Genomic DNA, 14,363 nt, shown 5'->3' with positions numbered 1-14,363 from the left:
TGAAAGTTAAGATGCTAAGTATGATGAATGAGCAATGAAATTATGATATTTGTCATGGAATACAATATGTACTGGATGAAAAGGACATTATATGTTATGGTTAGTGAAAGTAAGGATGCAAAATGGAAGAAAAAGAAAGAGAAGGAAAGAAAAGAAGTAAATGAATGAAAGTAGAATTATGTGTATGGCTAATGGTAATTTGTAGAACAACCTTGTGGCTTCCACCCCTTTCTAGTAGGGGGTTACGTACTAGATGAGGGCCTTAAAGAGAAAGAGAGTAGGACCGTGTCCATCCCAATGCTCATCGTGAGTGGAATAAGGTGAAGACATAGCCTATAATATCTAGAGCTTGCCCTCCCCATTGCTCCTGGTGACTGGATACATGGAGAAGAAAAGTCTAGTATGAAGTTATGTTACATCTAGAGCTTGCCCTCCCCAGTGCTCCTGGTGACTGGATACATGGAGTAGACAAGTCTAGTATGATGTTATGTTGAATCTAGAGCTTGCCCTCCCCACTGCTCCTAATGACTAGATACATGGAGTGTTTTGAGGTATGTAATAAGGGTAGTTTGGGTACTAGTCTAGTATCTTATTTTCTTGTGTTGTATTTTTCTTGTTTTACCTTTTACCTCCTTAGGGAGGTGGTTGTAATTACTATTTCATATTAGTGAATCAAATAGGGGAGAGAAAACAACTCTCCCTACCATTTGGTTGCACATCTTCTTCTTCTTCTCTTCTCATCTCTATCTTCTCCTCTCTTCTCTTGATTAGATATCTACACCATTTCCAACTTGGTATCAGAGCATTCCCAGGTTTGAGAGTCAACCAAGCTTCTACTTCCTTTTCACCTCTCTTTGGAACCTTAGAAAAGTAGAGGGTTCCAAAGGAGGCTGTAGCAATGTAAGATAATACTCTTAGAAGACTTAATAGAGTCTCTTCATCATCTACACGTCCTAATGGAGCAAGATTTGGAGCTGTGAAGATCAATTTAAGAGCAGAAAAGCCTCCACAGTGTTAACGCCAGCTTCTCTTTTTTAAGTTTGGATTTCTCTCTCATCAGGCCACTATTTGGAGGGTGGCCTAGCCCTCTAGAATGCCCAGTAGTTCTCTTTTAAGTCCCTAGGGCCTTGGTTGCTGATATGCTTTGAAATGGGAGCATAATCGATTCTCCCTCAATCTCACAGGTACCAGCAGGTTCATTTTTTAGCCCCTGTTTTGCATAAAAGGCTTTGCGATATGCTGAATGGTCTTTTTGGTTGGAGAGTTATATTATGTTGGACCTATTGACTGCTTTGGAGATTTATATTATGTTTCTTTACACCATTTCCTTCTACAACTCCAAAGTCTGCTACCCAGTTTTACCACCATTGTCTGGATTGTTGGGCTTTTTTCTGTTGTGGGTGATGTAGTTGTGCTAATAGATGGTTGTTGTTGATGAGTTATGGTATTTGAAGCTTGATAGAATTCCCCAAGGCCTTGATTACTGTTGCGTGTGAAAACCTCCGTCGCCCGGTTCGCCCACAGCTGAGCCTGCAAAAACCGAGTGAGCACAAGAGAACCGATGTGGCTCCGGCCTAGGACTCTCCGACGCTCAAGTTAGGTCTCCGTCGCAACAGCGTAACAGCTTAGTGAAAAGTGAGATGAGCGTTTGAGCTCCATACCTGGGTATTTATAGGATGAGATGAGGCGGTTGGAGGAGTCCTTGTATGGTAAGAGTCCTCTATTGGTAGGGCTCTTCCACGCGGAGCGGAGTGGAGAGTTATTTTCGGAGTCGGACTCTTACCTTAGTAAGAGTCCTAATGGGAGTGCGATTCGGTATCTCGTGGGATCATGGCTCGATCCCTATCCCGTGATCCTCGGGTTGTGCTGACGTGGCCCCGTGATCTCCGGTGCGCCGTTATTGGGGTTTCTGAAGAGGGCTCGGCCTCGGGCGGCCGTGGCCTCGGTGCTCAGCCTCTGGTGGCCGTGGCCTCAGCGCTCAGCCTCAGGCGGCCGTGGCCTCAGTGCTCGGTCTCGGCCTCGGCGTATGTGGCATGGAAATTTCCTTCGGTCATGCGGGAGCTCGACCGAGTCATGGCATTTTGCATATGGCCGACTTGTGTGGGCTCAGCTCAGGGCTCAGCAGGCCTGAGCCTCGACCATGGAACTTGGCCATGTTGGGGAGATCATTTCCTCTCTCTGCGCTCTGTGTAGCGCCGCACACCGGGTGCTCAGCCCGGTTATCGACGGGCTAAGTGTTCGGCCCCGGTGCTCGGCCAGGCAAGAAATGAAGTGCTGCCTTTCTTCGGGTGAACGGTTCGGCCCGACCTTAGATGGCTCGGCTCGAACTTGGGATTTGGTCTCAGCACATCCACGTGGCGACCTCCGGTTGGTAGGGAAATCTATGACTCATCAATTACTAAAGGGGTGAGGTTGTGGAGCACAACTCATCCTCCTCCAAGCTGCCTATTACCGTCAGATTTGTTTTTTTGCCCTACATTTTGCTCGAAATATTCTGTATGATGAGTTTGGTTGTTTTTGGTTGATGAGTTACATCATTAGGAACTTATATGTTGTCATGGAGTGAAGTTAAATCATGAAGGGTGTATGTGAGTTGGTTTCCGTCAAGGTTTCTATGGTTACTGTTGAGTAGTCAAACCCGAAAGAGTATATTTGTCTTTTGTATTCTTAAGTTGTTTGGCCGGCCATGTGGGTTTTAGTCCCACATCGCCTATTTGTAATTCTGTCCTCTCTTTTCAATATTATAAATAGAAGAGCTTGGGGTGATCATTACTCACTCAAGCATTACATCCCATCGTGTTCTGTTAACATGGTATCAGAGCTAGATCTGATCTAGTTCAGAACATCCCCCCCCCCATCGTTTCCTCTCATCTCTCCTCTCTCTCTCTCTCTTTCTCTCGGCTTCTTCTTTTTCTGTTTTGGTTTCCTTTCCCTATTGAAGGGCAGCACTTAGGAGGTGATCAATGATCTAGTTGCTGCCCTCCATGGTACCTCCACAATGATATGAAGAAGGTTCGATAGTTGCAGCTGGCCCATCTTTTCTGCGATTTTTTTGGGAATTCTCCCTCTTGAAGATCAAGTCTCAATTATCATTGGAGATTGATTGTTCGTATCGGAGACCCATTCTTGCAGCTTGGGACAGCATTTATCACCAATCATCATCACCAATTGAAGCCCCCTACACTATATCGATCTCAACTTTCAGGGTTTTCTAAAACCCTGACAAAAATCGATTTGAGGGTTAGGGTTGTCATCCCTGGCTGATTTTTTAGGGAAGTTCTATCCATACCAGGGGAGCACTCGATCTGTTTTTCAGCCATTTATATTGAGTTTTGTTGCACAAATCAGGTTTTTTTCTCTCCAAACTATCAATTTGATTTTGGCACTTCTTTGGCTGGTTGCATAGAGCATGTTATACTTTGTTTCAGATTTATTATTGTTGGTTCCTTGTTTATTAATTACCATGCCTGGTTCGACTGTTACTACAGCTACTTCTGGTTCTGAAACTGATGGACAGCCAAGGCTTGAATATTTACCTTTCACTGCTCCAATAAAACTGGATGGAACAAACTACTTGATGTGGTCCAGGTCTACTTATTTGACCATTGCTGGTCAAGGATTTACTGGCCATATTACTGGCAGTACAAAGAAACCTATTGAAGATGGTTCACCTCAAGATCGATGGGTATCCAATGATGCCATGGTGATGTCCTATTTGCTGCACTCTATGCAACCGGACATCTCCAGCAACTACTTATTGTTGGATCAGCCTATTCTATTTGGAGTGCAGCCAAGCAGACCTTTGGGCAGGATGGGAATGATGCTCAGGTGTATGAGCTTCAAAAAAGGGTCCATGAAACCACTCAGAAGGAACTGTCCGTCTCCAAATATTATGCCTCCCTAAAAGGACTTTGGCAACAGTTAGATCACTATTCAGATTATCAGCCTTCTACTGCAGCCAACATTGCTGCCTACCATAAACACGTGGAGAAAAGACGTCTACACTTTCCTGGCAGGGCTGAATGCTGAATTTGATCCCATAAGAGTCCAAGTTCTTGGCAAATCTCCAGTCCCTACACTGGAGCAGGCTTTTGCTTTGGTCAATAATGAGGAGCGTTGTCAAGCTACTATGTTGCACACTACTCTTATTGAAAATCTGCCTTGCAAACTGGTTCTAACTTCTAACACCACTTCTAATACCATTATTGACAGTGGTAATGCTGCCTCCAAGGAGCCGGTTAAATGTGAAAACTGCGACAAGCCTTATCACACTAAGGCTAGGTGCTGGAAGATACATGGAAAGCCGGCTGATTTTGAGGCTAAACGGGCTGCTAAGGGGAAGTCCAAGTTCAAGGCTAATCACACAGAAACTACTGCTGCTCCTGCTGCTCCATCCTTTGACACTGGTCTCACTAGTCTTACTTCAGATGAACTCCTAGCCTTCCGTCGCATGCTCAAGGCTTCATCAACACCATCGGCTGCACCTGCTGCCTCTTCTGGTTCTCACTTTGCCTCAGGTATTCCAGTCGGTCGTCATTGTGCATCGGCTGTTACCAGTCCCGGGATTATAGACTCCGGTGCAACTGACCACATGACTGGTTCCTCCCATATTTTTGACCAGTATTCTTCCTCTTCTGGGAATGACACAGTTCGAGTAGCTAATGGTTCCCTTTCCCCTATCTCTGGAAAAGGATCCATTCGCTGTTCTCCTTCCCTTACATTAAATTCTGTTTTGCATGTTCCTTCATTCTCTACTAATTTTCTTTCAATTAGTAGTCTTACTAAACAATTAAATTGCAAAATAACCTTTTTTTTTCTTCTCATTGTGTTATACAGGATCTGGTGACAGGAACGACGATTAGGGGTGGTAAGGTACAAGGTGGTCTCTACTTACTCGACACGGGTCAATCTTCACTTCCATTAACTCCATCTCCAGTTCATCAGTTACATTCAGCCACATCGCCTGATCTTCACCTATGTCATTGTCGACTCGGGCATCCTCCTCTTCGAACTTTAGCCTTTTTATTTCCTCAGTTAGTCAAAGGTTGTAAAAAGGATGAGTTTTTATGTAAGGCTTGTGTTTTGGCCAAACAGACTCGTTCTAGTTATTCTTCCACTAATAAAAGAAGTACTTCACCTTTTGCTTCTTCATACGAATGTTTGGGGACCTTCTCGTTGTGTTTCAATATCCGGTTCTAGATGGTTTGTTTCCTTTATAGACTGTTATACTCGTACTACCTGGGTGTACATGATGCAGCACAAGAGTGAAGTTTTTCGCTGTTTTCAGCTCTTCGACCGTATGGTTCAAACCCATTTCAATGCATCTCTGAAAATTCTGCGAAGTGATATTGGCAGAGAGTACATGGAGGGGCAGTTCCAAACGTATCGAGCTGAAAATGGGATAATTCATCAAACAAGCTGTGTTGACACTCCTGCTCAGAATAGAGTGGCTGAAAGGAAGAATCGTCACCTTTTGGAAGTTGCTGGGGCCATCATGTTTACACAGCAAGTTCCTACCCAATATTGGAGTGATGCTATTCTCGCCGCTGCCTACCTCATCAACCACATTCCTACTCATGTCCTTGCTGGCCGTGCTCCTGTTGACATCCTACAGGGTTCTTCGTCTTTTGTGGTGCCACCAAAAATATTTGGCTGTGTCTGTTATGCTCGCAACCACCTTCCTCATGGCAAGCTTGATCCTCGTAGCAATCAGTGTATTTTTTGGGGTACTCCGCTACCCAAAAGGGATACAAGTGTTATCACCCTCCCACTAGGTGTACTCTGTAGTGACTGGAGATGACAGGGCTGAGATAGCTAGGTTGAAGACCTACTTGACTCAACAGTTTGAGATTAAGATTTGGGTCCCTTAAAGTACTTCTTGGGGATTGAAGTGTCAAGGTCTAAGAAGGGAATAAATATACGTCAAATGAAGTTTGTCCTAGACTTGTTGAAAGAGACAGGGATAATGGGTTGCAAACCAGCAAACTCTCCTATTGATCAGAATCATAAGCTAGGAGAAGACTGTGGACCTTCCCATGTAGATGCAGGGAAATACCAGAGGCTTGCAGGGAAATTGATTTATCTCTCTTTGACTCACCCAGATATCACCGATGCAGTTGGGGTGATGAGTCAGTTTATGCATGCTCCTAAGAGTGGGCACTTGGATGCTGTTTACCGGATCCTCAAATACTTTAAGTCCTCTCCAAGACAAGGTCTCCTAAATGCCAAGTACAACCATTTGAGAATTGAAGGCTAAACTGATGTTGATTGGGCTGGTTCAGTTTCTTACAGACGATCTACAACTGGCTATTGTACTTTTGTGGGTGCTAATATGGTCACATGAAGGAGTAAAAAGCAACCAGTTGTGGCTCGGTCAAGTGCAGAGGCAGAATTTAGAGCTATGTCTCATGGAGTATGTGAACTCCTATGGTTGAGATGGTTGGTCCAAGAGTTGGGATTTGATACTGAGGCACCTATGAGACTCTATTGTGATAACAAGGCTGCCATCAGCATAACACACAACCCTGTGCAACATGACAGAACAAAGCACATTGAAGTGGACAGACATTTCATCAAGGAGAAGATTGACTCCGGCTACATTTGTACTCCTTTTGTTGAGACAGGCGATCAATTAGTTGACATCTTTACCAAGGGGCTCATCCCTCATCAGTTTAGTACCCTATTATGCAAGCTAGGAATATATGACACTTATTCTCCAACTTGAGGGGGAGTGTTAGAGTTATGTAATAAGGGTAGTTTGGGTACTAGTCTAGTATCTTATTTTTTTGTGTTGTATTTTTCTTGTTTTACCTTTTACCTCCTTAGGGAGGTGGTTGTAATTACTATTTCATATTAGTCAAGGTACTAAAACTCGGAACTCAGTACCAACTCAGCCCTTGGAAAAACCGAGTCGAGTTGAGATCTCGCCGAGTTGGTCCAATTTTATTTTTTTTCGACTTGAAGCCTTAACTCGGTGGGTTTTAGAACTTTGGGTCTGAAACTTGGTATTCAGCCTATTTTAGGCCATTTAAACACAATGACACTATCAGATTTTGCAAAAACAAAGTCCAAATATGAGTTTCACTTCGAACCATAGGTTGGTAGGCGACGACGTTCTAAAATACCCTACTCTACACATAATTTAGTAATAGAAAGCAATCAAAACATTCAATTAATGTTCTTAAAATAACTTAAATAAGCATTAGAATTGTTAAAGTGTACAATACATCAATCTTTAAACAAATGTTAAATAAAATGTGATATGTTAATGTATTCAGTCCCAACACGATCCACATAGAATTCCCATGTCATAGTGTTGTTGTAGTTTTGCACATAGTATGCCACTTGAAGATGTGTAGCTGAATCCTTCAAATGTGCAGCTGATTCAACTCTCCCGAAGGTCAGAACTGGAAATCCGCAGGTAAAATGAAGGGCTTCAAATGGGGAAGAAAATGGCCTTTGGACAGAACTCGACTGAGATATGTCGAGTTCTGTCAAGTTAGGTAAGTTTTAAAGAGGTAGATGGGTCGAGTTCTGGGTCGACCCGAGATCTCAGGTCAAGATCTCGAGTTACCTGAGAACTTGACCGAGATAGTGTAACTTTTAAATTTGAATGGTAACTTGACTTCATTTCTCAAAAAACCGAGATCTCGCCGAGATCTCGCGAGTTCTCGAACCATGATATTAGTGAATCAAATAGGGGAGAGAAAACAACTCTCCCTACCATTCGGTTGCACATCTTCTTCTTCTTCTTCTCTTCTCATCTCTATCTTCTCTTGATTTGATATCTACACCATTTCCAACTGTAGACAAGTCTAGTATGATGTTATGCCAGATACTGATCCTCCCCAGTGCTCCTGGTAACTAGATACATGGAGTAGACAAGTCTAGTATGATGTTATGCTAGATGCTAATCCTCCCTAGTGCTCCTGGTGACTAGATACATGGAGTAGAGCATGTCTGTAATGCTTACCGTATCATCCTCTGTAGGATTGCAGTGGCTGGTACTCGAGTAGAATAATGATACGAGGTCAACTACCACCCTCAATTAATGTGTGCACATATGGTAGTTCACTAAATGGCCAAGACTTGACCTAATTACATAAAGAATGAAATATTATGCTTTGTCCCTTTGTTATTATTTCACTTATTGTACTTTTGAGATGTTTGAATGTATACGAACATGTACACCTCACTGGGCATTAGCTCATCCCCTAAACGTTGATGTTTTCAGATGAAGAAACAGCTGCGGACGCTTATACTACAGAGTTTTTGGACTGAGTGTAGTGAGAGGAGTTCTGAGTCTGAGGGATATTTTCAGAACAAAGTTATTACAGCCTGTATAATGTTTATGGGTGGATGAACAGGATTTTTGTTGTACACTCTTGTAATTAATTACCACCAATGTATATATTTGGCTTGAACGGATATCTATTTTTTAATGCTTTCGCTGTGTTGTATCACTTGTATGCAAGACTGGGATTTATTTAGTACTTTTATATGTAAGATTGTTACCTTCTAGGTCGATAGAGGCCAAGAATTCACCCTAGCCTCCACTTGAAATCCACCAAGTATGCCAAATAATCCACTCAAGCAAATAATGAATCCATAGTACTAGCAGAAAACTGAAGTTTTAACTCATAAATTTGTGTCTGAGGCCATAGGCCACTGCATCCATAGTTGTCAAGGCATCGCCTAGGCGCCCAGGCTCTTTCTTGGGTCCAAGGTGACAGCACGCTGTTGATGCTTCACAAATTTACGTTGATTTATGTTATTACTTTGTTTTTTGATGAATAATACTTATATTGTATCCTTTACATTGTTTATTATATGCTGATTTTCTTATATTACTTATATTGTATCCTATACTTTGTTTATTATATGTATGCTGATTTTCCCATATTAGGTCATTACTAGCATTATATTATATTGCATTGATATGGCTTCTAAGCTACATTTAAGCATAATTTTATAAAATTACCATTGCTATATTACATATAATCGCATATTGCACGCCTAGAACACCCTATACAACAGCTAGGTGAGTGCCTTTTTGCCTAGGCGCCCCTCCAATGTCTTGGGTCAGTTAGTCGCTTCGACAACTATGACTACATCTATATATAAAATCATAAACTGACTCTCTTAACAGTCCTAAACTATTTGGAATTCAAAGTACTACTTGGATTACTATTCATACATGTATTTGACACTCCAGCTCAAACTAGGATTCTAAAAACAGAACAATAACTTAGAAATATACACTCAAATTCCTAATAATTCTAAGACTTGACTTCGCCAATTTCAACATGAATAGGACTCAAGTAACCCCACTAATTTGGACTAAACTAATCCTACTTGACTAATCTCGTAGTCCTAGCTTCCACCCATAGTTTAAGCCCATTAAAGTGACCCATTACAATGAAAATCCATTGGACCAAAGACCCGACATGTATAGAACCCAACCCAAGGCTTATTTCCAATAAAATAAATCCACTTGTATGTTTTACCTCCATCAAAGTATTATGGTTTTAAAGATCTTCCTCAAATTGAATCAGGAGATGGCTTCATGTATGTTATGTGGTCCTAAATGATGTTTTTACTGTATATAAAGTGCATGCGGGAAACATATTCTCTGATTCCAGAGTTTTGCACAAAGTATGCAGTCAGTAAAGTTTTCCAGTTTTCTGCTAAATGATATTACAAGGAAAAAACCAAAAAAATTACCTCAGATAAGTTACCAAACTTCTTCATGAGATGAGATATCAGGGTTTCTTTTAACTGTCCATTGTCTGCTTCTATTGATGAGAGAAAATTCAATGCAGCAACTTCATCTTCCTGTGATCCATATGTGATTTTCTCACCATCTGATACTATGCTAATAGCTTGCAACCTAGTATCTTCAACCAACTCAAGATAAGGATCAATCTGCACACAAGTATCATCCTGTCAATCCACACATAAATCAACTTAAAAGAAGTTTGGGAAAGCATGTGAGAAAAGAAGGGGTGAGGGAGTGGTAGAGAGAGAGAACTTGTGATATAAAAAATAAAAAAAACTTAAAAGGCAAAACTTGGAATTTAGTACTCCCAAGGAAAAGATTGGAGATGAACCATTTTATTTGTAAGTGTTGCTTTAATAAAAGGAACCAGAGATGGAAGATTGCCCGCGTTGGCTGAAAAGATGAGCATTGATGATGCCAAGGTAAAGAGGGACCTTCTCCGAGACGGCGGCAGACCTCCTTCAGTTTTGTATGCATAAGCATACATAAGAAGAATAGTTAACCAACGGTACGAATTAAAACATCAGTCATTCTGAGTACAAGGTCAGATACATTAGAAGCATAATGTGAAAATGGGAAACTAAATTTCAAAGCTCTAAACTATTCAAATAATATAGTAGTTGATGCAATATCTAGGAACCAGTAGCAATGCCAGGAGAAGAATAATAGTTTTCGGTTTCAGGAATTTCAGAGTTCCTAGTTTCTCTAGGAATCCTATTCCTAGTCTATTATGAAGTTCTACTAAGTAGAGTTCTGTTTTTAGTTTCTTTTTCTATTTTGATTATGTATACATGTCCTAGTTCAGATTGGATTAGGATCTATAAGTACAGTCCTGTAATGAGTTGATTTTCTTTCATTATGTCAAATCCTAGCTGGTTTAGGAACTCCAAACAAAAAGGAGCCTTTTGAGTCAGTTTTGGAGTTGTTAAGTCTTTTATTGATCAATAAAGTAGGGAGTTTGGTTACTAGTTGGATTAGGCTATTCCTAGTCATGTTAGGAATCATATTTGGAGAGTCTATGTATATTTATGTTACCAGCAGTTAAGGTACACGAATTTGATGAATGAATTGGCTTCCATCCTTTTAGTTATGTGAGATTTAGACCACCTATTTTTTGTGAGATGCAATGAAGCCCTAGGTGGAATGCAAAGTTAGTGATTCAGGTGGGCTTCCTGAAGCACATATCATCCTTCTATTCTTCTTCTTCTTTGTCCATCCATTGGTTCAGGTCAGAATTTTGAAGCTTTCTATTTTCTGTTCACAGTTAGTGTTAGGAGTTTTCGGTTGAGGGGGAGGATTTGTGACTAGCGCTAATCACCTACTCCTCCTTGCTGCTTCTCTTTTATTTTCTTACTGGTGCTTTTCTCTTAATGCCCTAGTTAGGGTTATGCATTATATATTGAATAAAATAGGGTCAAAACCTCACAGTTGTGACTCAGAATTACAGCAGCCTCTCTTTCTCTTCTTCCTCCCTCTTCCCCTTTATTTCTTTCTCTTCTTTATTGTTTACATGGTATCAAAGCTTGATCCTTAAGCACTACTACAGTACTACACATCTGCTCAAGTTCGGTACTTCTACATCCAAACAAGCTCTTTTTCTTTTGGGTTTGATTGTTACTGACACAACCCAGAAGCATAGTACTAAAGCTTGCCGAAATCTCAGTGAGATTTTGGATATTTAAAAATTTTCGACTCTACTGAGACGAAATGCTACTTCGAAATGAAAAGGTACAAAATTTCAGAAATTTCGTTTCGGAATCTCGGTCATTTCGGTCTAAATAATGCACCATCTCGTTGAAATTTTTGTTATTTCGGTCATTTTGCACCCGGAAATGGCCAAGCAAAACTCATAGAAAAAGTACAATGTTTCGGCAAAATTTAGCCAAAATTTCGGTCTGGCCGAAATGGCTCTCCGAGACGAGATTTAGTTTTATGCCCAGAAGTTGCCCTACATTCAGAGGGGGTGTGTTCACCCTCCTGTTTTCGTATAGAGCATCATGAAGACTGATCGATCAATTTTTGAAGGTGATTGATCAAAGTTTTGGAGCGATGTGTTTGCTGGTTGGTTCGAAATCTTGGAGGTGATCAATCTGTTGTTGGAATCGATTTTCTTGGGATCGATTTGTTTTGGAATCGATGGGATTGATATTTTTTTGGGGGGGATCGATTTGTGCTTGGGTTGCTGATTTGTAAGTTGCTGCCTTACCTTGTGATCCTTTCGTTCGGATCCTGAGTTATTTGGGTCGATGGCTGATATAAAGAATGTGGTGCCTGAGGTTGTCTTCATCCTCTAATTGGATCACAAAGAAGAAACTACAAGGGGTTACTAATTTCCAGGAATGTAAGAAGATTGTTCAATTAGTTTTGACAGGTCATGATCAACAGAGTCACTTGACAAAAACTAAACCTGTCGCGGATACTACATGGGATAACATTGATGCACGGATTTGGGGCAGCTGCAGAATTCTATGGAGAATCATATTGTTGATCTTGTTACTCACAATTCACAAGTCACATCGATACTGTGAAGGAGTTGTGGGAGTACTTGAATATTTTATATTCTGGACAGAATAACCTTTCTCATATTTACGAGTTGTCCCAGGAATTTTATCGGGTTGATCGGAAGGGTCGTATTAAGAGGGTTGCCAAAGAAGTTCTAGGGGAAGCAAAGGGTAAGCGTCAGGCCCCTAGGGAGACTTGGTGGTGGGATGAGGAGGTCCAAGTAGCAATCAAGATCAAGAAAAAGAGGTTTAAGGCATTGTAACGGACTAAAGAAACAGAAGATGAAAAGAGGTACAATGAGGCCAGAAATGAAGCTAAGGAAATATGGGGATGGCTAGGGCGAGGAAATGTGAGGAGCTCAATATTAATCTAAACACAAAGGAAGGGGAAACAGCTATTTATAAAATAGCTAAATGGAGAGAAAGGAGAAGTAGAGATTTCGACCAGGTTGGGATGTATAAAAGGGGAGGATGGAAGAGTGTTGGTAAGGGACGAGGACATTGTGAGGAGATGGGATGAGTATATTTTTGAACTACTAAATGGAGATAGTTCGAGTTTGGATGAACCGGATGATTGTTTTATTCATCAAGACACCACTCATCATAGATATGTACGAAAGGTTGGTGTGGCAGAAGAAAAAGAAGCCTTAAGAAAGATAAAAGTAGGCAAGACACCAAGCACAGATGAGATCCCAATAGAAGTGTGGAAGGCTGTTAAATTATGTACACCAAAATACCGTGGGGGTATTCTGGTCTTTTTCCTGTCTTTATTTCATGTACAGCCATGTCGGCTATGTTAGGGACAATTCTGTCCATGTATTTTCAATCTCATATTATAAATATATGGCTTGGGGTCTACCTTAGACCACCCGAAGCATTATTCTCTAATTCTAAACTCTCTCAACATGGCATCAGAGCAGGTTATGAATTAAGGACCTTCCCCTCCCTCCATTCTCGATTTTTTTCCCCCTTCGATTTTTTCTTCTCCCCATGCTTCCATTCTCCCACTAGGGCAGCACTGATGAGGTGATCTACAGATCCAGATGCTGCCCTCAATTACCTCTTTCCATGCTGCAATTTTTTTATCGATAGGGACAAAGACTACCTGTCTGTGATATTTGGAACTTCAGTTTTTTTTTGGGATTGCTTCCATCTCTGCTACAAGGGACCAATCCTACTCTTTGAAGACCAAGAACTGCAGCAGGCTCTCTCCTCAGATTTTGTTCCTATCTTCACTTGCATTCAAGACCTCCTAAGATCGATTTTTCACAAAAACAGGGTTTTGAAAAAAACCCTGACAATTGTCGATCTAGGAGTTTGTGACTTCTATTGGTTCTGATTTTTTTAAGGCTGGTTCTCCACTTATAAAGACACACACGACTTCAATTTGAGCTTCAACAATTTAGTTTTTGGGCCCATTCTTCCCTACATCGATTTCAGCCAAACAGGGTTTTTTTTCAAAACCCTGAAAATATCGATCTAGGGGCTACACTTGTCTGCTGCTGCTGATTTTTGGAGACACATATTCTCACTTTGCAAGGGGATTCTCCTCCAATTTTCAGCCCTTAATTTGAAGGAATTCTTGGGTTTCTTATCACCACAGCCCTCCTCTGGGATTTGGGTTTTTTGCTGCATTATGGGTGGACTCTGATACATGCCATAGTTGTCATGGCGTCGCCATGGCGTCGCCATGGCGTCTGGCAGCTGGAGAGGGCTGCATGGCGACCTACGCCATGGCGACCCTCTTTGATTTCTTCTTCGACTCTCTTTCCCTCTTCGATTTCTTCTTCTACTGTCTTGATTTCTTCTTCCCTCTTGATTTCTTCTTTCCCTCTTCAATTTCTTTTGATTTCTTCTTCTGTCTTCTTTCCCTCTTCGATTTCTCTTCTTGCTTCTTCCTCTTCGTTTGGGCTTGGTAAAATGACAAACAATGATCATCCTTGAGTATACATCTATTAACACATCTATCAAAATAAAACATGGTCGATGCTCGCCATGAAGCAATTCGATTTGACACCCTCCACGTCTCGCTGACAACTATGTCGCATACTTTGCTATGGGCTTGGTAGGAATGACAACGTGAT

At 41.3% G+C, this 14,363-nt stretch overlaps 1 protein-coding gene across 3 annotated transcripts in view; it reads right to left on the bottom strand.

The window, feature by feature from the left end:
- The window catches only part of LOC122654805 (protein SEMI-ROLLED LEAF 2), a 64,035-nt gene that overhangs the window by 17,399 nt on the left and 32,273 nt on the right, over positions 1-14,363 (bottom strand). For 2 of the 3 annotated variants that reach the window (XM_043849063.1, XM_043849065.1), the window contains 2 exons: positions 10,110-10,237; positions 9,724-9,942 (listed from right to left, as the gene is read on the bottom strand). In XM_043849063.1, the coding sequence (XP_043704998.1) occupies positions 9,724-9,942; positions 10,110-10,237 (347 nt within the window). The remainder of the gene's footprint in view (positions 1-9,723; positions 9,943-10,109; positions 10,238-14,363) is intronic. The other variant, XM_043849064.1, reaches the window with a different exon arrangement.

Source organism: Telopea speciosissima, chromosome 3 (genome assembly GCF_018873765.1).
Source record: "Telopea speciosissima isolate NSW1024214 ecotype Mountain lineage chromosome 3, Tspe_v1, whole genome shotgun sequence".
NCBI classification, from domain to species: domain Eukaryota; kingdom Viridiplantae; phylum Streptophyta; class Magnoliopsida; order Proteales; family Proteaceae; genus Telopea; species Telopea speciosissima.
Note: the sequence above shows the minus strand (reverse complement) of the source record. Positions and strands in the feature narration are given on the sequence as shown.